This window comes from Emydura macquarii, unplaced genomic scaffold, assembly GCF_026122565.2.
Source record: "Emydura macquarii macquarii isolate MOO-44397 ecotype Brisbane River unplaced genomic scaffold, CSIRO-AGI_Emac_v2 contig_67, whole genome shotgun sequence".
Lineage (NCBI taxonomy): Eukaryota > Metazoa > Chordata > Testudines > Chelidae > Emydura > Emydura macquarii.
The window spans coordinates 3,154,713-3,181,652 of NW_027130204.1; the positions used below are offsets into that span (position 1 = coordinate 3,154,713).

General features: G+C 40.0%; 1 protein-coding gene across 2 annotated transcripts in view; it reads right to left on the minus strand.

Annotated features, from left to right (window-relative positions):
• Positions 1 to 6,814: 6,814 nt before the first annotated feature.
• ANXA7 (annexin A7) overlaps positions 6,815 to 26,940 on the minus strand; it is a 41,730-nt gene continuing 21,604 nt past the window's right edge. For both annotated transcript variants that reach the window (XM_067538109.1, XM_067538120.1), the window contains exons 6-13: positions 22,364 to 22,466; positions 21,966 to 22,060; positions 18,299 to 18,412; positions 15,520 to 15,690; positions 12,766 to 12,936; positions 12,528 to 12,603; positions 8,366 to 8,478; positions 6,815 to 7,151 (exon numbers count right to left, since the gene is read on the minus strand). In XM_067538109.1, the coding sequence (XP_067394210.1) occupies positions 7,029 to 7,151; positions 8,366 to 8,478; positions 12,528 to 12,603; positions 12,766 to 12,936; positions 15,520 to 15,690; positions 18,299 to 18,412; positions 21,966 to 22,060; positions 22,364 to 22,466 (966 nt within the window). In that variant the 3' untranslated portion in view covers positions 6,815 to 7,028. The remainder of the gene's footprint in view (positions 7,152 to 8,365; positions 8,479 to 12,527; positions 12,604 to 12,765; positions 12,937 to 15,519; positions 15,691 to 18,298; positions 18,413 to 21,965; positions 22,061 to 22,363; positions 22,467 to 26,940) is intronic.

Sequence of the window (26,940 nt, forward strand, 5' to 3'; positions counted from 1 at the left end):
AAGGTTCACCTGGCTGCAATTTCAGCCTTCCGTCCGTTGGTGAATGGCCATTTGGTCGTCTTGAACCCAGTCTGCTCATGGATCTTGAAAGGCCTAGAACACCTGTACCCTCAAGCATGCAAACTGTTACCTCCGTGGGACCTCAACCTAGTACCGTCAAAACTGCTGGGACCTCCATTTGAGCCAATGGTGACATGCTCCCTGCTTTACCTGTTGTGGAAGGTGGTGTTCTCGCTGGCCATTTTGGCCAGGAGGATCTTGGAGATTTAGGTCCTCACATCTGAGCCTCCATATACAGTCTTTTTTAAGGATAAAGGACTACATCCGTCTTTCCGCCTGAAGGTAGTCTCGCACTTTCACAATACTCAGGACATATTCCTCCCGGTATTTCATCTGAAGCCTGACACCACTAGAGAGGAGGAGAAGCTTCACTCCTTAGATGTCAGATGAGTGCTGGCCTTTTACACTGAGAGGAGCAAGCCCTTTCGGAAAACCACCCAACTCTTCGTGGCCATTGCAGATAGAACGAGAGGGGAGCTAGTCTGTACTCAGAGGATCTCCTCTTGGATCATATCTTGAATCCAGATATGCAATAACTTGGCGAAGGTGCCACCCCTTCAGCTAACAGCTCACTCCACAAGGTCACAGACCTCATCGGTTGCCTTTGTAGTGCAGTTCCTGATTCTAGATATTTGTAAGGCAGTAACCTGGTCATCCATTCACCCGTTCTCTTCTCATTATGCACTCATACAGCAAGCAAGAAATGATGCAGTCTTGGCCAAGCAGTCCTCCAGTCAAGGTTGCAATGAAATTACAATTGCACCTCCTAATTTATGACTTGGGAATCACCTACATTGGAATGGACATGACAAGAGCTTGAAGAAGAAAAGACAGTTGCTAACCTTTCTGTAACTACTGTTCTTCGAGATGTTTGCACATTCCAGATACCCGTCCACTTACCCCTCTGTCAGAGTTAAAGACAAGAAGGAACTGAGGGGGCAGCAGTTCCCTATATATCGCCCCATGAAGGCACCACTCCAGGGTGCACCAGAGCCGACTCACACGATACCACTGGGGAAAAAGCTTCTGGTAATGGTTTATGCAATGCACATACACCTACATTAGCATGGACATGAGCAACCCATCTCGAAGAACAACAGTTACGGAAAGATTAGTAACCGTCTTTTTTACACTGTCTGCGGATGGGGTGTATTCCCGGAGGCTATTGCTGCTCACTGTGAGTAGTATAAAAGAAGGCTTTAGTGTAACTGAGAAGTAGGCCTAAGCATGTGTTCTAGTAATGAGCCATCTTCTAGCACTCCATGGCAGACTTCCAAGCAGTTGTATTTTCAGATCTGTGGAAAGATTTGCTGCCACCTAGTGACGTGAACTGGACATTGAATGCTCATTTATGCTACACTGCAAATTCTAGTGGTGTGTGTATGTAACCCTATTATCCAGAATTAGTTTACTCATTTACATTATTTTCATTAACAGAAGTCTATTTCAAGGCTTCTTTGTAAAAGTTGCTGTTGCTTTGTAAGTATATTTCATTGAGCTATAAAAATGTCTAGCTTAACCAAATCTCTAATGGAATGTCTCCAGCCAGACGTGGCTATTTTTCTCTTATAAATTGAGCAGAATAAGCCCTCTGAGATTTCAGTAAACAACAGTTGGTCACTTCTCAGTCTGAACTTCTTTTTCAAAACAAACAATAGATGAGAACATATTTTAATGATGTTAGAACCAGCTGTCTTGTCTGATTTTACTAAAGTGGCCCTATCAGTTTAATTATATACGAACACACTCAACTTCAGCTGACTTAAATGGGCCTTGAAAAGACTGCAGTATGCTGACTTATACCAGAGTGAAACTTAGGATCTTACGTGGCCCAGTTACATTATCAGACCTTTTTTTCTATAAACAATTTATAATCATTCATCGCTAACATGAAGTTCAACATCTTCATTAATGATCTGGAGGATGGGGTGGATTACACTCTCAGCAAGTTTGCAGATGATACTAAGAAGGGGGAGTGGTAGGTACCCTAGCGGGTAGGGATAGGATACAGAGTGACCTAGACAAAGTGGAGGATTGGACCCAAAAAAATCTGATGAGGTTCAACAAGTGCAGAGTCCTGCACTTAGGATGGAAGAATCCCATGCACAGCTACAGAGTGGGGAACGACTGGCTAGGCAGCAGTTCTGCAGAAAAGGACCTGGGGGTTACAGTGGACAAGAAGCAACTGTGTGACCTTAGTGCCAAGAAGGCCAACGGCATATTGGGCTGTATTAGTAGGAGCATTGCCAGCAGTTTGAGGGAAGTGATTATTCCCCTCTATCCGGCATTGGTGAGGCCACATCTGGAGTATTGTGTCCAGTTTTGGGTCCCCCACTACAGAAAGGATGTGGACAAATTGGAGAGAGGAGGGCAACGAAAATGATTAGGGGGCTGGAGCACATGAGTTATGAGGAGAGGCTGAGGGAACTAGGCCTGTTTAGTCTGCAGAAGAGAAGAATGAGCGGGTATTTGATAGCAGCCTTTAAAGGGATTCCAGGGAAGATGGAGCTAGGCTGTTCTCAGTGGTAGTAAATGGCAGATCTAGGAGCTATGCTATCAAGTTGCAGTGGGGGAGGTCTAGGTTGGATATTAGGAAAACGTTTTTTATTAGGAGGATTGTGACGCACTGGGTTACCTAGGGAGGTGGTGGAATCTCCAGCCTTGGAGGTTTTTAAGGTGCGGCTTGACAAAGCCGTGGCTGGAATGATTTAGTTGGGGTTGGGCCTGCTTTGAGCAGGTGGTTGACCTCCTGATGGTCCTTCCAACCTTAATCTTCTATGAAGTTTGCAAGTCTTTGAAAACTGTTTTTTTTCCCTCAGTGGGGATAGGTAAAGGTACTGAGCTTACCACCAATCACTGGTATGATTAAATATTGTCTTTCTAGAATAACTTACTCTTTGCTTCTTGACTTTTAAGACATGGTCAGGAATTATGGCGTGACCTAGCTTAGGTGTAACTGCTTTGTTATCATTCTCAGGCCTTGCTGCTCAATGCATGAACCGAAGAGCTGAGGCTGTGTGGAGGGGAGGGCCTTATTTGTTCTATCCCATTTTGAGTGCCTTTGTTGGTGAGTTTTAGCTGCCAGTTCAGCAACCAATTTAAAAAGCAGTCAGGTTTCTTTCAAGTTAGTGCATCTCATGGGCTCCTTTCAAATAACTCAGTTTTGCTTATATTGCTGTTCAGGACTGCTTCATCCAGGCACTGCGGTTCCTGTTTCCAAATTTTGCATTGCCTAATAATTCTGCAATACCTGTTTTAATTTCCTCTTCCCCATTAGGGTTCTCTTTAAACTTAAAGCATCTCACCACTAAAAAACAAATGCTAGTGAAAAGTGCCAAATTGATTGGACTTTAATCGCCAGGTCTTTCTTTATTCAAAAGCTACAGCCCCTGATCTGTTGATGTGCTCTCACTCTTGATCTGGATGAACCATCTCTAGCAGTGAGGAGGATGTTTTGTGTCTGGGCTCATTTCCTTTTCAGTCTACACTGAGACTGCACCATCAGGTAGTGTGTTTCTGTTGTAGTTTGCGGCCACCTGTGCTCTAGTAATTGGAATGGAACCAATTCATTTTGTATCAGTCAGTGTCAGCTGGCTGAGGATGCAGGGCCATTATTATGGTGGCAGAATTTGAACTCCTTGTCCTGAAGGAGACTGATAGTGGTATATAGAACTTGAGTCATCCATTCAGCTAGCTGTAGTAGTAGCTTTGGTCTCTGGATCAGCAAGGCTATGTACCAGGCTTGTTTCCCATATGGCGCATCTCTCAGCCATTTTCTTTCCCATCATCACCAATAAAGCACTCATTGCTGCTCTCCTGCTGTTGGCCTGCTTCAGTAGCGACAGTGAGTGTTCTGCGTAAGCTGTGGGCGCTTCATGATTAACTGAGAAGCCTGCCTTCTAGCATCTGTCTGAGGAAAGCCCCCCAACAGAAAAAGCCATGCAGGTGTGTGACTACAGCAGCATGGAGAGGGAATGTAGCTGACAACCAGCAAAGCGGTAGGTATCCTGCTTTTTTGATTGGGGAGAGGAGCTAAACTTGTAACTATTTGGAGGGTGACCCAAACCCACTAATAGATCTTGCCTGAATAAGACTCTACCTATCTCTCTTCTGTTCCTGCAAACGAATACCAGAATTTTGCATAGGAAACACTGGCAACTAACTGTACATGTGGAGGAATTTCTTCTTTCACTTTTGGAGGGTAGAAGTTTGATATCCAAGTTACACAAAAACTTATTTGTTCCCTGTGCTCATGAAGTCTTCTCCAAGCTCAGGAAATACAGATGTTAAACAATTATCAACTGTGTGTGCTGATGACTAATTGGATCCTAGAGAGAGTGTCAGCAGAATCCTTCAGATTGCAAAGGTCTTGCCATGGTTCTGGATGGGCAGATAGCTGTGGGGTCTCTCTTTTCTAAGCGGAGATCTGTCTGTCTGCATCTTACTCCTGCACCACTGGACACAGACTACTGGTGGTTAGAGATTAGGGTTCAGAAAGGCTAGTTGTGCCTGACTGAATGGGAGAGGGTAGGAGTCAAGCAGAGTCCCTATGGGCCAGGCTCCCCAACACCCTAACAATCCCTCCCTTCCCACCCTAACCCCCCACCCCCAAAAAAAAAAAAAAAAACCAACCAAAACTGTTCCATACTTCCCCCATCCAACAACCACGCTCTTTCCAAACACTTACTTCCCCCGGCTCTTCCATTACTCCTCTAAGCCTTGGTTCTGCTTCTGAGGAGTGTAGGAAATACATTTCTGTATTGTAGTTGAAATGAATTGTTATTCAAAGTTCTATATTAACATGCCTAGTAAGGAATCTGTCAAAACATTTCCTGAATTTTTTATTATCTGTATTATTACAGACATACTTGCTGACAGGTCTGTGGAAACAAATTATCAAAATAATTGAAGGTGGTGTGATTATATTGTTATTTTTGACAAATATGCAGAATTTTTTATTTTTTGGTGCAGATCTGTCACTAGAATGTTGTAAACAAAAAGGATGCTTGATAAATTGTCATCAGAATTTGCTCCTCTCTTCAGCCTCATCCTTCCCTTTGGTATGTTACTCTAAGACAAAAAACATCAGGTCTAGGTGTTGCTTTGCAGGGAATGGTCTAGCTCAGTAGTTCCCAACCTTTTTGAGTGTGGGGACCCCTTTTCAACCTCCAAACATTTCATGGGCCACCACCTGCTACTAATTTTTTATGGCAATCTAACAAAGAAATATGCATTCAGTAATTTCCTTGGTGAGGATGTTATTTTTCTTTTCTGTGGACCCCCTGTAGTAGCCTTGTGGACCAGTTGGGATCTGCAGACTCCACATTGGGAAACTGCTGGTTTAGCTCATTAACTCTATCTGCACTAATGTAAAAGCTGTATTAATTGGATGGATGTTAGTGAGGGTGGTGTCACATCTCACTTATTTTTGTGTTGGTTTCCTATTTTATGTGATCCTCACTCAGTTTTAAAGTTTAATTTAGCAATATTAGCTGCCCATGAACTCAAGTGCCACACAGACTTCTTCTGAGCAGCTGCAATTATCAAAGTCACAATCCTGCAAGATGCTGAGCACCTTTGGCCCCCCACAGAATTCAGAGGGAGTTGAATGTGTTTTACTCATGACCAATAGCTGGATATAACTGAACCCCCCACCCCCACCAAAAAAACAAAAACAAAAACCCTTAGGTTTCCCTGAAAGTTACACCTTTGAAAGCTTTTCCACATTGGAATCAGCACACTTTTAGAGGTGCTGTCAAGTTAAATCACATCAACATTATTAATTTTCTTCCTATCCTTTAGGCTGATTCTACTAAAAGCATTCCATTTGCTCTGTCCATGCACAATGAAGTTCAGTTTGCCTTCTGGCAAGCAGATTTGGATTTAAACATTTCCATTACCTTAGTTTAAGGCTACCTACTAATGACTTTTTAAAAATGCCTATCCAGTCATTTACCACTTGAACTTTCATTCATCTGAGTAAAATTCTTTAAATTAGATTTGAGAAGATCTCATCAGTATGCCCCTCTTTTTCATTTGGCACCATAAAATTAGGTTACAGAGTGCACTTAATTGTCATTCCAGGCCACTAGTAATAGCCAATTTCCGATGACTTCCACTCAACAAGATTTGTTATGTGCACACAAAGTATTGCTGCTTGGACTCAATCATGTCATGTTCCCACCATTAGCATGGAAACCAGGTCTGTACTAGAAATAATCGTGCCATAGCCCATCTCACATCTCATGACTTTAGGTGGGGTTATGATGCATTGTGCATCCTCTCTCTCCCCCTAACATGTCAAGGGTGGGGAGTGGAGATCAGCTATATTGCTCCTTTGGATGAGAACTAGCCAAGCAGTTTAGGACTAAAGAGACTGTTGAGACAAATATTCAGGACTTTTTTAGTTGAAGGCTCTGATCCTGACAGACCTTTCAAGAACTCAGTGGAATACGTCACTGTGCAACAGCTACAGCATCTTTGCAGAGGCAATGACTTGTACTAGAGCTGCTGTTTGAAGGGAATAATTTAATTTAGTGGCCTGGAATGACAATTAAGTGCACTCTGTAACCTAATTTTATGGTGCCAAATGAAAATGAGGGACATACTGATGATCTTCTCAAATCTAATTTAAAGAATCTTACTCAGATGAATGAAAGTTCATGTGGTAAATGACTAGATAGGCATTTTTAAAAAGCCATTAGTGGGTAGCCTTAATCTCTCATGGTCAAAAATGACACATACTTCAGGTAAATAACAGTAGATACATCTTATTTTTATATTGTAAAGTATAAATGTGCTCTAAATTAAGGCAAAATATGTGCAAAATAAAAGCTCTTACATCATTCATAATTAAGGCAGAGTATATGCAATATTTAAAATCATTCTTAATTACATGCAAGACTAGTTGTTTCTCTCCATAAGCAGCTCATTACATGTCCTTCACTTTGTAAAAATGTAAATCTTTTCTATTGACCAACGATTGCCAGCAGTAAACGCCTGTAGTCACCACTTGTATCGCTTGATATCATTGTAGCCAAAGTCTTCTGGTACATCTGCGTGAACAGCTGTTTGATTTGTACAAGATCAATCTGTGCCAAAAAAATAAAAGGTAAGCGTAACCCACTCAGCAAGAAAGGTAATCAGTGTTAAAGTTAGGTATAGGATTCAGTAGTAGAGTAAGAGTCTACTTGCAGTGAACCCAGACCGTGCAAGCACAAAGGCCAGAAATGCTCTCTATGCATGACACCCTCTCAGGAAATACAAAAAGGGCATTCTGTCAAAGCTGCACCCAGCCTCCTGACCCTCAGAGGTTCTGAGGTCGGATGACACTTTGGAGCCTTGCTATTGCCACCAAATTTTGCTTCTCAATATTGCTTCTCAAATGGGTGAAAAAGGCTGCTTCAGGTGCAAAGAAACTGGAAGGTTTTCATCTCCCCCCTGGGATGATTTAGTTAGTTGAAAACTCTCCAGGCCACTTCAAAAGGAAAAGCCCCAAGGTCCCCTTCCCCCGACTCTTGGGTAAGTCACTTTGAAAGAGCAAGAAGTAGCTGAGTCTTACAGTGAAATACTCCTGCACTCAGCAGAAGAGAGAGCCCAGCTTTCCTGAAAGGAAGAATCCTCCCGCAAAAGACACAAACTACTAATCAAAAAGCACCTCATCTCCCACCAGCAGGGAAGCCTCTGTTTTGGAACATAAAATTCAGAAACCGAGGTAAAATCCACCGTGTGTATTTGAAACCATGAGGAGGAGCCTCTAACAAAAGCTCAATCATCTCTTCCCATCAAACTTCGAAGAACTTATACAAGAGCAGTGGTAAACTGATAACTGGAAACAGTTCAGCTATGCAGTTCTATAAAACTAGCAACCAAATATTCTCTTCCCCCTGGCTGGAGCAGTAACTCCCTGGTAAAGGATATGTAATTGCTGGCTAGAGCGGTTCCTATCCCATTATCCTCTTGTCCCTTTGCACTGGTGATGAAGACTAATTCAAGAAAACTCCGCTCCCTGGCTGCTAACATCATAGCAAATGGACCAAGGATTCCAGGAAATTAGCAGCCAGTGTGAATATCTTGTGAACAGGCTGAAATCTACTTTGAGCCTGATTTATAAATAATGTTTGTGAATCAGCTGAACAAATTCACTTTCTGAGTAAGAACTATATATAGATTAACTCTGATAGCTCCATGTAGGCTGCAAGGAGAGCAAAACTGGTTAAGAGACATTGGATATTCACTTCTTCTGTAATGAAAATCAAACTTTTTAAACTCCTGCTTCATTTTTTGAAAGAAGAAAGCCTCTTACCTCACTGCGAGTGACTACAATTCTGACAAGCGTAGAATCGTCTGTGCCAGCTCCTTTCATGGAATGGTAAAGTCTCTCAGCGAAAAAGGCTGGGCGATTTAGAGCACATTGCACTACAAGAAAGTTTAGTTATGGAGTTATTTCAAATAATGCATGCTGCACTCACTATTCACAGGATTGTATTCGGCAGAAGTAAATATCTGATCTAGCAGCTGGTATAAATTAGGGGTAATCCATTATTGTGTGTCAAGGTTCAGAGAAACATTTTTCAACACATACACACAATGCTATGTAATACACCTAGGACCTATTGCTTATATTTTTAGTCCATTAAATAAATTAATCAATCCACTGAATAACTTAAAAATAACCTCCAAGAAAGATGAAGTAGACAGAGAGGTGATTTTATCATTAAAACACTTTCACATAACTGTTTTAAGTTTTGAATGTTTTGTGAAATAAAATTGTAGGCATATGTATATAGATAAACATTCAAGCCTTTTGTGGTTTATTTAATAAAAGTATCAGAGTTTGAAAGAAAATAGCAATTAGTAAACATGAACTCCTTATCTTTTCTGAGTTAGGTCTTTCCAATAACAAACACACACCTACCTACATGTATATTAAGCAAAAGACTCATGAATATTACTATGAAATGCCTGTTAAAACTGTAGTATTGTTACCAAAAATTTAATTTTATACAGCAAAACAAACGTAAAATATTAAAAGAAATTTGATGAGATTCAACAAAGACAAGTGCAGAGTCCTGCACTTAGGATGGAAGAATCCCATGCACTGCTGCAAACTGGGGATTGACTAACTAGGCAGCAATTTTGGCAGAAAAGGACCTGGGGGTTACAGTGGACAAGAAGCTAGATATGAGTCAACGATGTGCCCTTATTGCCAAGAAGGCTAGTGGTATATTGGGCTGCATTAGTAGGAGCATTGCCAGCAGATCGAGGGAAGTGATTATTCCCCTCTATTCGGCACTGGTGAGGCCACATTTGGAGTATTGTGTTCAGTTTTGAGCCCCCCCGCTACAGAAAGGATACGGCCAAATTAGAGAGTCTCCAGCAGAAGGCAAAAATGATTAGAGGGCTGGAGCACATGACTTATGAAGAGAGGAACTAGGCTTGCTTAGTCTGTAGAAGAGAAGAATGAGGGGGGATTTGATAACAGCCTTCAACTACCTGTAAGTGAGTTCCAGGGAGGATGGAGCCAGGCTGTTCTCAGTGGCAGTAGATGACAAAACTAGGAGTAATGATCTAAAGTTTCACTGGAGAAGGTCAAGGTTGGATATTAGGAAAAACATTTTCATTAGGAGGGTGGTGAAGCACTGGAATGGGTTACCTAAGGAGGTGGAATCTCCATCCTTCGAGGTTTCTAAAGTGTGGTTTGATGAAGCCCTGGCTGGGACGATTTAGTCCTGCTTTGAGCAGGGGGAGGGACTAGGTGATCTCCTGAGGTTCCTTCCAACCCTAACCTTCTAGGATTCTCATTTTCAAATCCTCTCATAACTCCTTGAAAACATCTTGTGCCATCATCTCAGTGTGCCTAGTAGCTGTTGTGGGTGAGAGTGGCAGTTGTCTGAAGGCAACAACGTCTTCTCTGCAAAAAGGATTTCAGCTGTATTAACCATACACTGCTTTATAATGTCCACATCTGTAAAAAGTTTACTGTGGTTTGCTGTTACACACACCTCATTGAACCTTCAGTTGCCTTTTCCTGAGCAGACGTAGTCTTTGAAATAATATTTGTTTTCTGAAAATATGCATAAGCGCTCTTGTTTGCTCTTAAATGGCCACTCTAGAGCAGACAGTTGAGGCATCTTCACTGGTTGCTGCTTCTCAAGCGCAGGCTGGTGGGGGCTGGGGGACAGTGGAGGTGGCAGCAGTAGGCTGCGTGGAGGAGCCTGACACCAACACCTTACCCCAGAGCCCCACTCACTCCTCTAGCTGCTTCCCTCCCCTCCACACTCCCAGCACTAACTGCCCATGGACACTTCCCCTCCCTCGAGTTTCACCATGGGGTCAACAGCCTCTGGCACTTTGGATTTGGCCCCCAGTCTGCCTATTGACTATTCCTGCTTTAGACTGTACACCTGACACCCATCTGCAGCAGACTCAGGCAGTTTTCTGGTTGAAACCACTAGCCTTTTAACCAGAGTCTTCTACTGAATTTGGTTCAAAGGAACTACAGCATGAGGGGCAGTTAGAGATGTGAGAACAGAAATCAAACTCTTTTACAAGAAATTACTCCTTTTCTTTACAGAAGGTTAAGGGCAAAGAAACACTACTGAAAATTTAGATTATTTATAGCCTTCTGGACACTGAGCATTAGAGAAGTTTGTTGCTACAAGATGGAACCATAATGTAGGGGTTTTGTTTAAATTAGGTGTGCTGAACAATGAACCAATTTTTTTTTAAACCAAAACAATAACATCGAGATGGATTAACCAAAACAATTTGTGATTTTGGTCAATGTTAGCAAATGTTGAAATTTTTTTTATTTTGGAAACATCAAAATGTTTCATTTCTGCATTTCCATATACATGGGATTTTGAAATAGTTCCCTCCCAATCCACCTTAAGGCTACGTTTATACTGACAGCGGCAAAATCGCCGCCACCAGATCGATCTTTCTGGGTCGAGCGAGTGGTCAGTGAGACCCACTCAATTGATTAGGAAGTCAACTGAGTAAGTCCACCCCCTCAAGTAGCATAGCGCTGCGTCGACGGGAACAGCGCAGTGTAAACAGCGCACAGAAGGGAAGCAGAGCAGTCGACATCAGTTATGCAAACAACTCTGCTTCATTTGCGTAACTCCCATCGACTGCCGCCGAATCGCGCAGTAAGTGTAAACCAGCTCTAAGACTTAGTGCTTTGTAATGCTTCCTCATGGTCACAGTTCAGCAATTTTTTGGGTAGGTCAATAGGGCTAGTTTGTTATTGAACCTTTCAGATGAGGTCCTCCTGTCACTGGTAAAATAATTTCAAAGCCAGAAATATGTAAATTCTAATAAGCGTGGCTACGTTTTTACACAGCTTAGAACACAGTTTAGCTCCATTATCATTAGTTGGCTAAATCCTTGCATAACTCAGTTCAACTATGTTAAGTAATGAAGACAACCCTTCTGACCATTAGAGAAACCTTAATTCAATAGTAAAAATCATGTAAGGGGACATTGTCAAACATTTCATTTTAAAAAACAAATCTCTCTCTTGGGTGTCTGGTACTGGAATACAAGGACTTTTACCTCTAGCTTCGCTTCTTAGCTGGAATTCCAACAACGTAAGTACAAATTGAATATTATCGCATTGCACTGGCTGTGAAACTGGTCTTTGTTAAGTTCCTAGTGGATAGTTTCCACTAGGTTGTTTTTGCTCTATTATAAATGATGCTAATGGTTACTCTTTCCAATCTGTCATGGTCCATTAGCTTTCTAAACAGTGAAAATAAGTCAGCAGAGAAAGTAATGAATCGGAATATAGGAAAGCATAAAAACATTTTGCTCCAATTTTCTATAAAACTTGTGATGCTTAAATTAAGTCTTTAGTGTAGCTAAAAAGTAGCTTCTAAATGAAAATATATAGGTATTCCAGCCAGACTTGTATAGTATGTCAGGAGGGACCTCTAGTGAGTAATCTAGATCAGATGGGAACCACACACTGGTCTTTCCTGAGTGTTTCTGAAAACAAATTTAGCTGTAAATGCTCTATTTAAAAGTGACATCTGCTCTTGAAAACTCTTTACCCTTCCGTTAAGAATTTTCTAGAGTAGATATGAGTGCTGTGATACAAACTAACCTTAAGTACAATGTTCAGTAAGCCTTTTCTAAGAAGTGAGAATGAATATATGAAGTTAAGGCATATTTAACCCTTTTCAGTTCCCCTCATTCTGAATTAACTAGATTTAGAGAAAGCCAGATTGTTTTAAGTCAAAGCTCACTGTACCTGAATCATATTCAAAATAAAAGTTCAACTTTGAGTCAGGACTTAGAATACTTTATTTTGGCAAGCTCTGGAGGTAATATAAAAACTGAATAGGTCAAGTGGTTTCAAAACACTTATGAACATAGATTGCTGAACTAGATTCTCTCTTATCTAGCTTTACATCTCCAATTAATCATAAATACCCTCTTTAAAAGAAAGAAAAGTCTCTTACCAATAGCCTTCAACCCATCTTCTACATTTCCAGAAAACTCCCGCCCAATGCTGCTTAACAGATCCCGATTGGCAATCTGCACATAAAAAGGAAAGGATTAGGGGTTTTCTTACATAGGGGTGGTGGAAATGAAGCCAAATTCAGTCATGGCATATGCAGACCAAACTCATTTGGAGTTTCACCTCTTTTTACCCCAGCTCTGAACTTTGTTCACAATGTTTAATAAAAGAATTTCTACCTTAGAATATGCTTCAACTGTAGCTTTCAGCTGGGAGAAGCTTCTAGTTGCCAGAATCATGTTAAAGCAAGACTCATCAGTCCCAAGTTTCCCTTCACCAGCTTGGTAGAGGCGCTGAGCATCTTCCTGAGCTTTTTGGTAGTTCACTGATTGATTCTCATCCCGATTGCCCTGCCAGTGAAGACAGTAGCTGCTGAATCAATAACGCAAAATTATGTTTCTTAACACATCTTACAGCCTAGCCAAATGGTTGTCAACTTAAAACTGGAAAATTAAACAGTGGAATAGAATTGGGAAAGGACATCTGGCTTTTTTTTTTTTTTTTAATTCATTTTTATGACTGCTGCTTCCCAATTGTTTTCAGAGGCAGGGCTGGAGTGTGCACCAGTTAAATGAGGGGACCAGGAGTCAGAACTCCAAGCTTATCATCCCATATCTGCCATTGACACACTGTGTGACCCCCAAATTTTTTATTTTTTTAAAACACTCCTTTGTTAAATGAGAATAATTCTTACCTTTATTCACAGAGGTGCTGCGACAACGGCCTTAATTATTTGTGAAGTGCTTTGAGATTCTCAGATGAAAATCCCTATACAAGTACCAAGTATTATGCATATTGTGATGCACAGAGAGTGTTACAAGTCTCTGCCCACTCAGATATTCAGCTAGAGCATTTGAAAATAGTTCTTTGAAAATAGGCAAGGCTATGGCATACTGGAATTCTGAATTCAAGAGTACTTCAGTTCTTAGAAATGGAAGACAAGATATACTCAACTGTATCCTGAAAGGAAGCAGGTATTAAATTCCTTCTAGCTGCCTCTCATGAACAGGCACACATAATCCGTTGTCAGTTTCCTGCCTCGTCAACTAATACCTGTGCCTTTAAGTAGCCGTTTGAAAACATGCCTTTCCATTTATAGTGATTTCTTGTAAGCTGACTTGAAACTCTTACTCCACAGAACACAACTTAAAAACCTTAAATAATCTGGGTCAACAGCTCTGTAACTGTGAAATTATCTCATGTTTTTAGCCCCTGCAGCTTCTTGATACTTTAAATGAAAACTTAACCCTTGTTTTCTGCTTATTTCTGTGTTTCTAGCTCTACTGGCTGCAAAGAACCATCCAAACACAAACTAATGCTTTGGTTTACTAAGTACACACAGCCTGAAATAATAGCAATAAAAGGCACAACCTGATCCCATTCTTTGAAGTATGGTGTTAACTCTGGAGCCTAATGACTGCCTGAGAGAAGACCGGAGGGTAGATTTTGTACAGAAGCAGCAGCTTACTTTAGCAACAGGACATGCATTAATATCTAATTTCACACAATGTGGTGGTGGTACCAGGAAAAGGTAATTTCTGAAGATGCTCTTTCCAAAATACTTTCTTATGCCTTAAATAAACTAACATCTATTATAAGGTATATAATGTGCAGATGACCATGTAATGTGCTAGATTTATCAAAATAATAAAAAGCTACCAGTGCTTCTCTGGAATTTGACTTTTTGACTTTACAGAGGCAGGCAATAAAACTTCGCAGAAAATATTTGTGGTCAGTAATGCATCAGCTCTTGCAAGGGTTGATACTCAATAGAACATCAAAGTAGAAATGTCATGGAAGTTTGGGTAACAGTGAAAGGGTTAGGATCAAAAAGAAAGGCATTTATAGTCAGAAGTGGTGGGGAAGGATATCAGAGTATCTATGACTTCATGAAACTGCAAATTCAACAAAGGAAGCATCCACTTTCCTCAACCAAACAAAGGAGAGCATTCCCCACATTTTCAGATCCCACAAAATGCAGCTCTGCTTACAGAACAAGCTACCTCAGAACATGGTTGCTGATTTACAGCCAATTGGAGGGCAGACATATGCCAGTTGTTATAACATACAGTGCTTCACCATGTTTAAAATTTATTTTTATAGAATATTAAGGCTATTAACACTGAAAATGGCACAGTATAGCAGCTGCAAATGTGACATACTACAGGCAGGCTCCATGATCTAGCTGAGTTCAAGGGTAGCTGTACTAGCTGCACAGGGGTGTTGGAACAGTTTGATCTGAGGATGGCCTGGGAACTAAAAGGTGGGAAGTGAGTTTTGAGCTGAATATCCTGCTTAGCCTACTCCCATGGATTCTCTCAAGTCTTCTAAATACCAGGACCTTTTTCATGTTAGGAGATAAGCACTGAAACCTGATTCCCAGTGTGTAAGACTGAACCATGGTTTAACAATGTAAGAGGGACCGTGCCCTCCTGGAACTATGTTCTTGAATGATTGTAAAAATCCCCAGGCTCCAGCATAAGCTGGAGCACTGTTATAGCAGGATTTGGTCCAATCTACACTGCAAGACCAAACTGTGATTTAAATGCACTTTCGAGGTGGCTACAAAGCTGTAACTGGGTCACTCAACTCAGTAGGGATTCCTGGGTAGACAGAACTTTTCAGTCTGTCCCCAAGGAGTCCTTATATGTCATTCTGCTATAAAAGACAGATTTCTTACAGAAGTTGGCTCTGATTAGGGACACAGTTCATTTTGATGACTCATGAATCATGATGAATCATACTCTTCTTCAAGCTATAAAAACAGGTGAACTTTTTTTTTTTTTTTAAACTCGTGCTTGTTTACTGTAAGCATCTGATATGGAACGATAACACTACTCAGCATTCTGAGTTTCCGTCCATTTATTACAGAACAGAAGGGGTCCTTACACCAACAAACTCACCATTGTCAAAAAAAATTCCCTATAGCTCACCTGGCACATAGATACAAGCAATCGTTCAAAGTGTCCTGAAGTATCTGCTCTGATATCCTGTTCAATGTCTCTTCCAAATTCTGTTTTGTAACTCCTGACTATGTCTTGAATTTCCTGGTTCGTCCTTGTACAAAGAATCTCAATCAACACTCTCTCCTGAGTGCCTGCTCCCTGGAGGCAGAGAAAGAGACGGTATTACTGCAACAAAGCATACTTACTCTTCTTCATTACAATTTTTCTGTGACACTATACAACCGTTACAATCAGTCATTTATTACATTTTAGATAACAAAAAAAAAAAATTTCAAATTGTAAGAGCAGCATTTGTTCCTCCCTTCTGAAAACTAAATCCTCTATGATCATATTTCTCAAAATTTAAGCTACGGGTTTAGGTTTTTTTAAACAACTGTTGAGTTAGTAGTTTCTCATAGCCATTAATGAACTGAGGCACAGCTAGAGACAAAAGGAAAATTTTAGAAAGGAAAATAAGATACTTAAACATAGAAATGCAGTGGTGGAAGGGACCTCCAGAAGTCATCTAGTCCATCCCCCTGTACTGAGGGCAGAACCAAGGAAACTATACCATCCTGACAGTTATTTGTCTAGTCTGTTCCTAAAGTACTCCAGTGACTGGTTTCCACATCCTCCCTTTAGAAGCTATACCAGTGCTTAACTATTCTTAAAGTTGGAAGTTTTTTCTTAATATCTAAAATTTCCCTTGCTGCAGATTAAGCCAATTACTACTTGTCCTACCATTTGACTATCTTATTTTACATTGCAAACTAACAATTCCCTTCTAATACACAGTTTGAAACAAATAATGACTAAGGTTAAGATTCGGTCATGGGTATTTTTAGTAAAAGTCAGGGACAGGTTGCGGGCAATAAACAAAACTTCATGGAAGCCAACCTGTCCTTGACTTTTACTAAAAATACCCTGGGGGGAGGGGTCAGGACAAACAGCACTGCTGAAGCTTGCAGCTGCTCCGGCCACATGGCAGGGGGTGACCATTGCTGCTCCAGCCTGTGGACTGACCCAACCCCAACTGCTCCAGCAACCCAGAGACCGCTGGTCAGCTGTTCCAGTGGCTGCTGCTCCAGCCCTGCCCCAAAAAAAGTTATGGAAGTCCCAGAAAGTCACAAAATCCGTGACCTCTGTGACAGAATCATATCATTAGTAATGATTTATCAAAGCAGTGTTAGAACACGTGCACCTGGGTCCTACTCTGCTCAGTTTACAAGGAGTTTCCCAGTCCAAACATAGCCTCTCCTCCTCAATCTGGCGTAAGTGGGAGCTTCAGTAATATGCCCCTTTTAATACATACCAAAAAAAAAAGACAGCAAATTGTGCTCACAAGTTGTCTGTGTCACCAGGTCTTCCTGTCACGGCTACCCTCATCATCCCTTTCTACCTTTTAAGATTGTAAGCTCTTCAGGGCAGGGACCCCATCTCGTATTGTTTTTAGAGACCCCATCACAATGGGGGTCTCTGATGTAACGAGTATGTAGGCCCTGTTGTACTATAAATAAGAGTAAGTCAAGGATGTCTTTCACCTCACCTAAAGGGGGTCTTACTGAGTCATACTCCATGTTCTTTAGAAATTTGTAGTGTTTGAAATCTCATTTCTATAAAAATATTTTATATATACACAATTGACATTTTTACCATTCGTACTTAGACACAATCTACTTAATTATTTCTGCCAACCCACTATCCACTCACAACTGGGCTAGGATATTAGTTTCCAGTAGTGCCCACAATGTGTTAGCCACTGTAGGAATAAGGCAGAAACAAATGTAGTGGCGCTAGAGAAGAAACACCATCAACACATTAACATGTATCATCATCACCACCAGCTCACTGAGTTAAAAATGGATTTTCTCAAATATTTCAACTTATCTGTATTAACAGCATTTCAACAATTATATGAAATTCACTAACCCAAAATGACAAAGCATTATTACACCCTCTGGGAAGTCACTCAGAGAAAGATACTCTGTTAAGCTTAATGCAGTTTTATTTTGTTACATTGTGTGTATATGGTGTGTGTAGAAAAAGCGCTGGCTCACAGAGCCTAATCTGTATATAGAAAAATAATGGACTTGCATGGAAATACTCCTGTGACCCTAAAAATGAGAATAAAAGATTCATACAATATGCTAGTATTGCAAGAAGGTCACTGCTTAAAAATATCAACTGGAAATTAAGGAGAATAGTTTGAATTGCTCTTTATTCACAGCGAGAAGAGTTGGACTTTTTCCATATTTCAGAATGGTGGGCTGACCAAAAGACAGTGTTTTAACTGCAGCCTGACTTTGTGACTTTCTAGCAAAAAGTGCAGCCAGGAGATGTGACCTAACAGCAGTGAAAGGGTAAGAGTTGACTCACCATGTTAAATTTTAATTGGTCTTGACTCTAATATGACCACTAGGAAGTTGCAATTCTGCAGCTGTGGCTAAATAGAAATCTGTTTAGAAGGCTAGAAACTATAAATACAAGAACTTGGATGCTGACAGAAAAAGTTTCTTAAATCTCCAAAATCCACAGGCTCTAAAATGTTTCCACCCCTATGATTTTCTACTGGCCTTGTTTATAAGATTTATAAAAAGGACTCAACTCACAAATATCTGAAAGAGTTGGGACTAGTCAGCAGTTGTTGATGGTGACACACTAGAGTAAGCTCCTAAGCTATAGTAAGATTATTAAAACTGCATAACTGTCGTGTCCCATAACATAGGAGGGGTCTCATTTTAGTGTTTTATTCATGATAAAATTATACCTTCATTGCGTGACGTAAACTCCAGGCATCATAATAGGTAGGTGGCATGAACAAGGCTAGAATCAGTTCTTCCATGTTTCCACTTAGCTCAGACTTCAGATCTTTAATTAAATCCTGTCCAAGTACAAAAATAAGTATGAGGTTACAATACAAGCATGTAGTAAGTGAACAGTGTGGTGATTAGGAATCGGTTGAAGAGGCAGCATTAAAATGCCCAGATTTGCTGACGGGTATAGACTGGGGTTAGAATTCAGATGATCACTCTAGGCATTAATACTGTTTATTAGACTCCAGTAATCTGCTGAGCTGTCTATGCAAGATTTCAGACCAAAAAGACAGAAGTCTCACGAGATTAATGGAAATCTTGCAAAATCAACTATTTTAACTAATGAAAATGTTGTGGCATCTACTGTTTCTTAGAGAACCAGAAAATAGGTCCATCTGGATTCTGGATCCAGAATTCAAACATAAACCCTCCTCCCACAAAATTCAGAAGGGCTTTGTATTAGAGGTTCTGCTTTTGGCTAAACTCTAGTTGTATATTTAGATTATGTACTAAAAATAAGCTATGCCAGTCTGTTTTTCAAGCTAAATTTCAAACATCTCATGGTTTTCACCCTATGGGATACACTATTTTAGTGAACGAACATTAAATAAAATATATAACTGCCCTCTCACAGCTGGAAAGCACTGTGATCATGGCAGTTTTTGGTGCGGCAGGATGAATGGGTTAATTACTATAGCAAAATGGAAGTTTAAGAACATGTTAGCTTCCTGGCAAATGAGTAAACTTCCTTATTACACACAAACATCCAAATTTCCTTTAGTATTTGAATAGAAACCAAAAAAAGTTTCCTTCCGTAGCTATTCAGGTTCTATCTATAGTACCCATCCCCAGCTTACACTTCATGACTGATAAATTATTGAATTATATATGGTCATCTATCTGCCTTCTGTATATATCTGAAACAGTGCTGCTTTTCCATTTTGAGAAGACAGACAAACTAGGTAGGTCACTCTGCAGAATTCCTGTCACTGCTGACTCAGTGCTGTCTCCTTGCATCTGAAAGATAAAGGCTGTGTTGAAGACTGCATAGTCCATCTCGCTAATTAATAGAGGCAGACAAGCACACCACACTGATACTCTACCCTAGCTACCCAATATCAACTACTTCAAGGTTTTGGTGCTAATCTTTAACTATGAGTAAAGCTAAGATTGTCAGTTATTTTTAGTAAAAGTAATGGACAGGTCATGGGCAACAAACAAAAATTCATGGAAACCCATGACCTGTTGGTGACTTTTACTAAAAATAACCATGACCTCCATGACAAAAACTTACCCTTAACTATGAGACCTACAAATGGGGAGCAGAGGTAGATGGGGAATTGCTTTGCACTCTTTTAAGCTTTTTTATGGCGTATAAAGAAATTTGGAAGTCATGACTCTGAACATCATTTTTGTTTTGCCTCCTTGCTTGCCTTATCTTTAGAAATGTCTGACCTTCCCTAATTCTGATGGTTTCCAGGGAGGATTATAAAAGCCCTCAATATTTAACTAAAGGGTGCTTTATCTTTAAAAAGATATTCTTATTCTTCTATTTCTAAGAGGGCATAAAGTTTTAAACACACTAAATAAAAACTGCTTTCCCCTCCTGAATTGATTAGGTTTCACTCATTAATAGCTGTAGGGTCACAATCATACTAATTCTCCAATTGTGTATAGAATCTTTTAGGAAAAATGGCAGATAAAAGCTTAATCTCAACTGAAAGACATGAAGAAAACATGTATTTGATTTTAAGGACAAAACACATTTAAGCCTTCTTTATATATCAAAAGTCAAAAAAAGGCAGGACCCAGTGTTCTTTTCCTTGGCACATTGACTTTTAAAGTTTCTATGCATGCAGGTTAGTTGTTACAGACTATTCCAATGCAACACCTGCCTCCAAATTGTGATCAACAGAGATGCTGTTGTTGACAGCATGGCACCTAGCAGTCTTGTGACAGACCACACCTAGGGAACTCCCCACCACCAGAAATGAGAGCAAGTAGCAAAAATGAAGACAGATCTCCTTCTTTTCTTTCAGATTGGTACAGCAAAATGATCCAGGAGAGCTAATTTTTTCAAAGCATCTCCATACTGCTAGCTTCTCCCCCACTCTTTTTCTGTCAGGTCTTTTTAAAGTCTCAACAGGGGAAGGAGGGAGCAATTTCTTACTTGGTGTAGCTACAACGCCTATCACAACAGGGTCTCATTCTTGGTTGCAACTTCTAGGCACTGCCAGAGCACAGAAGTAATTTAAAAGGAAACTTTTTATAGGTGCAATACAGATAGTCTTGCCCTATTTTTAAATTAGAAATATTTTAAGCAATAATAATTCTGGCTAAGTCTTCCTGAGAGACATTGGCATCAAGGAAATATTGTAGCAGTTACAATGCTTGCCCATTTTTAGGATCTAAATACTCTTTTCAAGATTTTCAGGGTGGTTTCTTTCTCCTTCTGTCCCCCAAAGCTTTTGTTCTCATCTTTCCCTCTGAAGACACTATCATTAAAACAATAATACGGAGATGATCATCATGTGATGCAGCATAGTAGCTAAGCAAGTCCTCAGCAAACTGCTGAAGAATTCCTCATTTCAAGCCTCTCACTTCCTTTTTTGACTGCAAAAAACCAGAGGAAGTGGGGAGAATGTCTAAACTTCTTTGATCACCAGAAAAGGCCAACACTCCTCCAAAGCAGATATGGAAACTGATGCACCCAGAGAAGATGGATCACCAAAACAGCTCAACACAAACCAACATATTAGATGCCAAGAGTGTGTAAAATGGAGAGAGCAGAGTTTACTATCATGCATATTTACCACTTGTTCAGTGACAAGGTGTGCTACCACAGCTGTATCAAACTAGTCTTATAATCAGTCAAACTAAACATTTTATTATTTTATTTCCTGTCCTCATCTCAAACTTCCTTTTAAACTGTGTTATCTCAATCTAAACATAGTTCTCCAGTGGGGCTTAATCAGTGCTGCTTACAGTTTAATTACTTCACTTGGTTTACTCATATTAAAGTTGAAATTAACATAGTCTAACACTTGTTTGAGTGCTATAGTTTTACAGAGCTTGTTTATTCCATTAATTACTCTGTATAACTCAGATGCTGCTCCAAGTTACTACCTATAGCAGGTTATCCCCCATGGCTCATTCCTAAACTTTGTATTTGGGGCAAAACTCTATTCTGTAGTTTTGCCTGAGTAAGGACTTTGGGGTCTAGACCCCCATCTCGCTAACTGCATTTAAATAGTCTTTCTTTCAAGATCACATTCCATATTTTAATATTACTTGCCAAAGTATTTCTGATGTCTTCCACCCAGGTATAGTTTGAATTTGATTATGTTCTGCCCTTCAAATAATTAATAAAAATAAAGAAAACATGGAAAGACACTGTTTGAAGACGTCCCACCAATTGTCTGGACTGAATGTTAAACACCCCGAGTTCCTGGAGCTACTGGTAGAACAAGGAAGGTAGCTAAGTGTGCACAGAAATTTTAAAAACAAAAATTGGGAGCACAGTACTTAGGACTAAAATACCATTACAGACAACCAGGTTTGCTAGTGTTACTGTATCACTGCCATTTGTTTATTGGATAAAAGAGAAATCAATGAACATACCTTGCCATACATTGTCTTGAAAGCTGCCTTGATTTTTTGCCTTTGATCGCTGGAGCGGTTGGCCACAACATTAATGATAGTCTGCTCATCCGTTCCTAGGAAATAAAAAGGCAATTTCAAGAAAGCATAAGCATAATCCTCCAAGACTGTTCATTTTATAGTTTTAGAGTTTTGACAAATACAAATTGTTGACAATACAGTGCATATCATAACTATAGGCAAATATATAATCCTAAAGGGTACAGTTGTCAAAAGCACCAAGTGAGATTTAGGAGTCTGAAAACTTTTTACCCAAGATCTATACAATTAGAAGAAAAGGAAAATGCCTATAACTTCTTAGCTCAATAAACATTTAAATTAAACTCTGTAGTAATCACTAACTACAGATCTCCTCTTACCAAATCCCTTCATAGCCTTGCGCAATATTTCTGCATCCCTCGAGGCATCAAAGTTGGGCGCAGCTTGAATTGTGCCTTGGGTACTTTGAGTCATTGCTGCAGGCTGAGAATGAACAAATTATGAATTACCAGCCAAAACTGCACAATGCAAAGTACTAATTTACTGTAGTGTTAAACTTTACAGTTATTATTTCACAGAGAGACACAACGAACATTTCTAAGTTTTCCTACACACTCTTCAGGAGGGGAAAAACCTCTGAACAGAGTTAGGAAGGCATTTTATCGAGGTGAACAATCTTGGTCCATTAGTGCCAAATTAACACTGTTGTGCCCAGTGGCATTGCTGAGGATGTATTCTGGATACAAACACAGTGACCACTTAGGACAAAACTGTCCTTTGCAGTACATGTTGCTGATCTCTAGGGAGCATTCTGGGTGCAGCACTTTCACTGAAATCAGTGGCCTTTCCAAACACAGACCATGTACAGAGTACTGAAGAATGCTGCAGTGAGACTCAAAGACTATTTGACTCCTTTTCGTGTAGCCAGAGTTTATAAAAGCAAGCCACTAAAAGGCAGATTCTTTCACAAGCACAGAGCCTAAGTAGCTGGCCTGTGCACTGGGGATTTTGCAGGGGCTTGAGAGAAAGGAATCCTCCTAGCAGACCACACTGCATCTGCTACAGCTACCAATTCCCTTCCCTGGTCATGTTAGCCAGATCAATCCACAAAATGGTGGGTCCACTACCCGTTCCCAGTCCTTTCCTGGCCCATTCCAATCTGTCCCAACGCACATTGGTCGTCCAAACAGAGCTCTGCTCATTGAAGTGCTGTCCCTGCACTCGTTGCCCTTGCACAAGACAAGTGATTGCACCAATTCCACTGCATCTTTGCACCACATCGCTCACATGGGTGGAGAATGCATAAGGCATTTACCTCATCAAAGGAAGATCAGGACTTCTTGCAGATTACTAGCAAGCGATTAAATTTAAATGTCTTCTCATCCCCTTTGATCACCAGTGGAAAATCTCACATAAAAATTACTTCTCATCAGAACTCCCTGAATGAAAATTGGCATAGTCTGATCTACATCACGTAGTCTTGCCTACTCTACATCATAAGATTATTTTATACTAAAATTGTACCTATAGTTCAGTACAGAGGGAAAAATACTAGATTACAATTTACTGTAAAGGTATGAAGCTTCCTGACAAAATGTCCAACTCCTTTCAAAAATACTGACTACAAAAAATACACTAACTTTGTACTTCTTGACAGAAAGGCTAATTATGGTAAATGTTGCCAGGTAGTGATCAAGATCCATTGATGATGATCCATGCTATTAAAGAACCCAAGTCCACTTTCAAGACTGGTTTGACCTTTACATTTAACATGCAGTACTAAGGAAACTGCCATGATTGTTCGGGGTTTCTCTGGCGTTACTGCCAATGTACATTAGCAGTTATAAAGGAAAACTTCAGCATATATAGTCCTGCGTGCACACTACCTGGAAATATACATGGGCATCTGTATCAGTGACATGTAAAGTGCCCTACTGTAAAACAGTAGGGATTGATGGGATTTAGTAACCACTGTGTTTTATATGGCATTTGTAATAAAAACAATCCAAAGGAGACCTGCTCAGTCGTTATGGTCTCTGGTGCACAACTACCATAACTAGTCTCTTAAATAACCAGTCAACTGAGCAACCTAGGAAACTTATGTAATTAAGCAGTTAAAACAAAATGGGTGAACTTCACTTGCTAGTAAAAAGCCCTCTTTGCCCCCATAATAGCCCTGAATGAGGGTGTGAATATGGAAAACCACACAAATGGCACGACTGCATAGTGGGGTGGGGTGTGATGGCATCTCCATTACCTATGCTTGCCAAGCGCACACTCCACACCCGCTCTGAATATGGTGATAAGGATAGTGTCCACTGGGTCTGCACTTACATGGATTCAGTGACTGGGAAGCCCTGAGTAGGATGCAGTGATCCCTCCTTCAGCCCACTGGCCTCAATATTGGCCCCCGCGAGCAGTGCTACAACTTGGGGGGGGGGTACCTTTCACTGTACACTTATCCCAGCCTTTATGCAAGAGAATCACATACAGCTCAACTACCCTGTCTTTACAGAGGAGTCAAGAATTACATCCTCTGTGCTTGCTTTGATGTACTTCTGGCCTTGCTCTTTCTCCCAAAATACCAGCTGTGATTAGATCCACATTAAAGTTTCATTCCTCAATGGCCCTTTCTTAAAAACTAATATTATTAAGTTCAGTAACAAAAGAGCCTTCTTGAACCTGCTTGTTTTGTTCCTAATCTTCCAAGTTTTAGTCTGCAGTGACAAATAGAATTGTTGACAAACTGCTGGGCAGCGCTTTCAATAGAACTGTATAACCAGTATACTGGAAAATCTGCATTTAGAATAATATGTTGCTAGTCTGCATTTGTAAGGAACATGTTGTCTAACCAAACGTTTATGGCCTTAAAAATGAAGTCAGAGAGCATATAACCCTCAAACTATAAACACATACTGTATATAAAATGATTTACACATCTGGCTGAGTCTAATATGAAAGTGTGGGTGAATCCAAAGAAAACCATCATTTTCCTGCATCTTAAGAAAGTTTCCAGTAAAAGTAAAAATAGTATGGTAAGTGAAAAATCTAAGGGAAATAAGAATGAAGGAACACCTTTAGTGGGATTACTATATTTCACTGTCCTCCCTATTCTAATGTGGATGTATTTTCAAGTAGTGTGTTTCACGTTATTTTCCATACTCCCTTGGGGTACACATTGATGAAGAAATATTTTCTGTATTATTCTCATGCTGTTGGAAAGTATGTTTTGAGACACCATGCTGCTTACAGCATTTACTTTGCATTATGCGCCAGTCCACCTTTTAACAATATGATGCTCCAGACATTTCAGTACAAAAATGTGCAGACTTGGGAATAAACACTTATTGTGTCAAGAGGCAGGTACGAGTCTTATGCTTGTTTTTTTTCATGCACACAAGTTCAATTAATCAGATTTTTAAAGAATATTGTTTTCCAAAGAATTATTTAAAACTCTGTTCTTTTGTTTATGTGAAGAAATGAAGCATTTCACACACTCATGCAAATCACCTTCTGGAGATCCCAAGTACAGCCTCTCCTTTCATGGGAAAGAAAAAGTACACAAAATAAAACCATTGAATTAATGATGCAACACACATCATCAGTGTGGTGTGGTAGTTTATAAATCTTGGGGAAGAGAGGAAAGCCTCACATGCAGTTAAAAGTTCATTATTATTTAATTCCTAGACTTTTGTTTGATTTATTTTCAAAGGCTGTTGAAAACCTGGAAAGGATTAAGAAAAGAGCTACTTCAATTAGAAGTCTGGATAATGTGCCTTATAAAAAAGGCTTGAACAAAGCTCAATCTATTTAGCCTCTGAAAGAGAAGGTTTGAGGCGACTCAATCACTGTCTATAAGTACCTATATGCAGGGCCCAAGCATAATTATTTCAGGCCCAGTACAAACTTTTAACACAGGCCCCCTCCCATAATGGGGGTTGAAGCCTGGCCCGGGCCCCAGTAAAGTGTACCCTTCCCACCACCCACATCCCCCCCCATGTGGGGGCCCTGCCTATATGGCAAAAAGATTCTGATAGAAGAGGACTCTAATCTAGTAAAGGCATGACAAGAACCAATGACTAGAAGCTGAAGCTAGATAAATTAATGACAAAAGTGCAAATTTCTAAATGAAGGTATTTAACCACTGCAACAGCTTTCCAAGGGATGTAGTGGTTTCTCCATTACTTGAAGTCTTGAAATCTAGATTGGCTATCTTTCTAAAAAATATGTTCTAGCTCAACCACAAGCTATAGACTTTATGCACAGATTAATGATAAAATTCTGTAGCCTGTGTTACATGGGTCAAACTAGATGTCCATAATGGTTTCTTCTTCTGGTCTTAAAAATCTACAAACATTTATAATCCTATTGTTCAGCGCTTCATTAAATATTAGCATGGTGCAGAATCTAGTCAGATTATAAATCTGATCAATAAATTGCCTATGCTTTGTTTTTCTTTTCTAAATATTACCATATGATCTAAGAGACCAGATGTCTGAATAATCTTATATATGTAACCATGTACAACCCCGCTGTCCCCTTCCCGGTTCTCACTTGTCAGGTCATGTTTCTAGTCTAGTTTGTAAGCTCTTTGGGGTGGGGTCTTTGTCTAACAATCTGTTCTGGTTTGGAGTTCATTTGGGTGCCTAGTTCAGATTTGTGCACTAAAAGACAACAAGGTTTAGAAGATGAATACTAACTTCATGCTCATCTTTTCAAGTTACATCCAAATTGCTGGGATGATAAAAAGATTGAGACATTTTATCTGAAGTCCCATACTAGAGCCCTGCATAGAATTTTTTTTTTTTTTTAAATACCCTCTCCCATCGCTCCAGCATGGTTTCTTGCATTTTTAGATCCCACAAATTCCACAAGAGAGATTCCCACATTCTACTAAAACAAAAACATGGTCACTTAATATTATATATATATATAGATATAGAGACATAAAAATAAA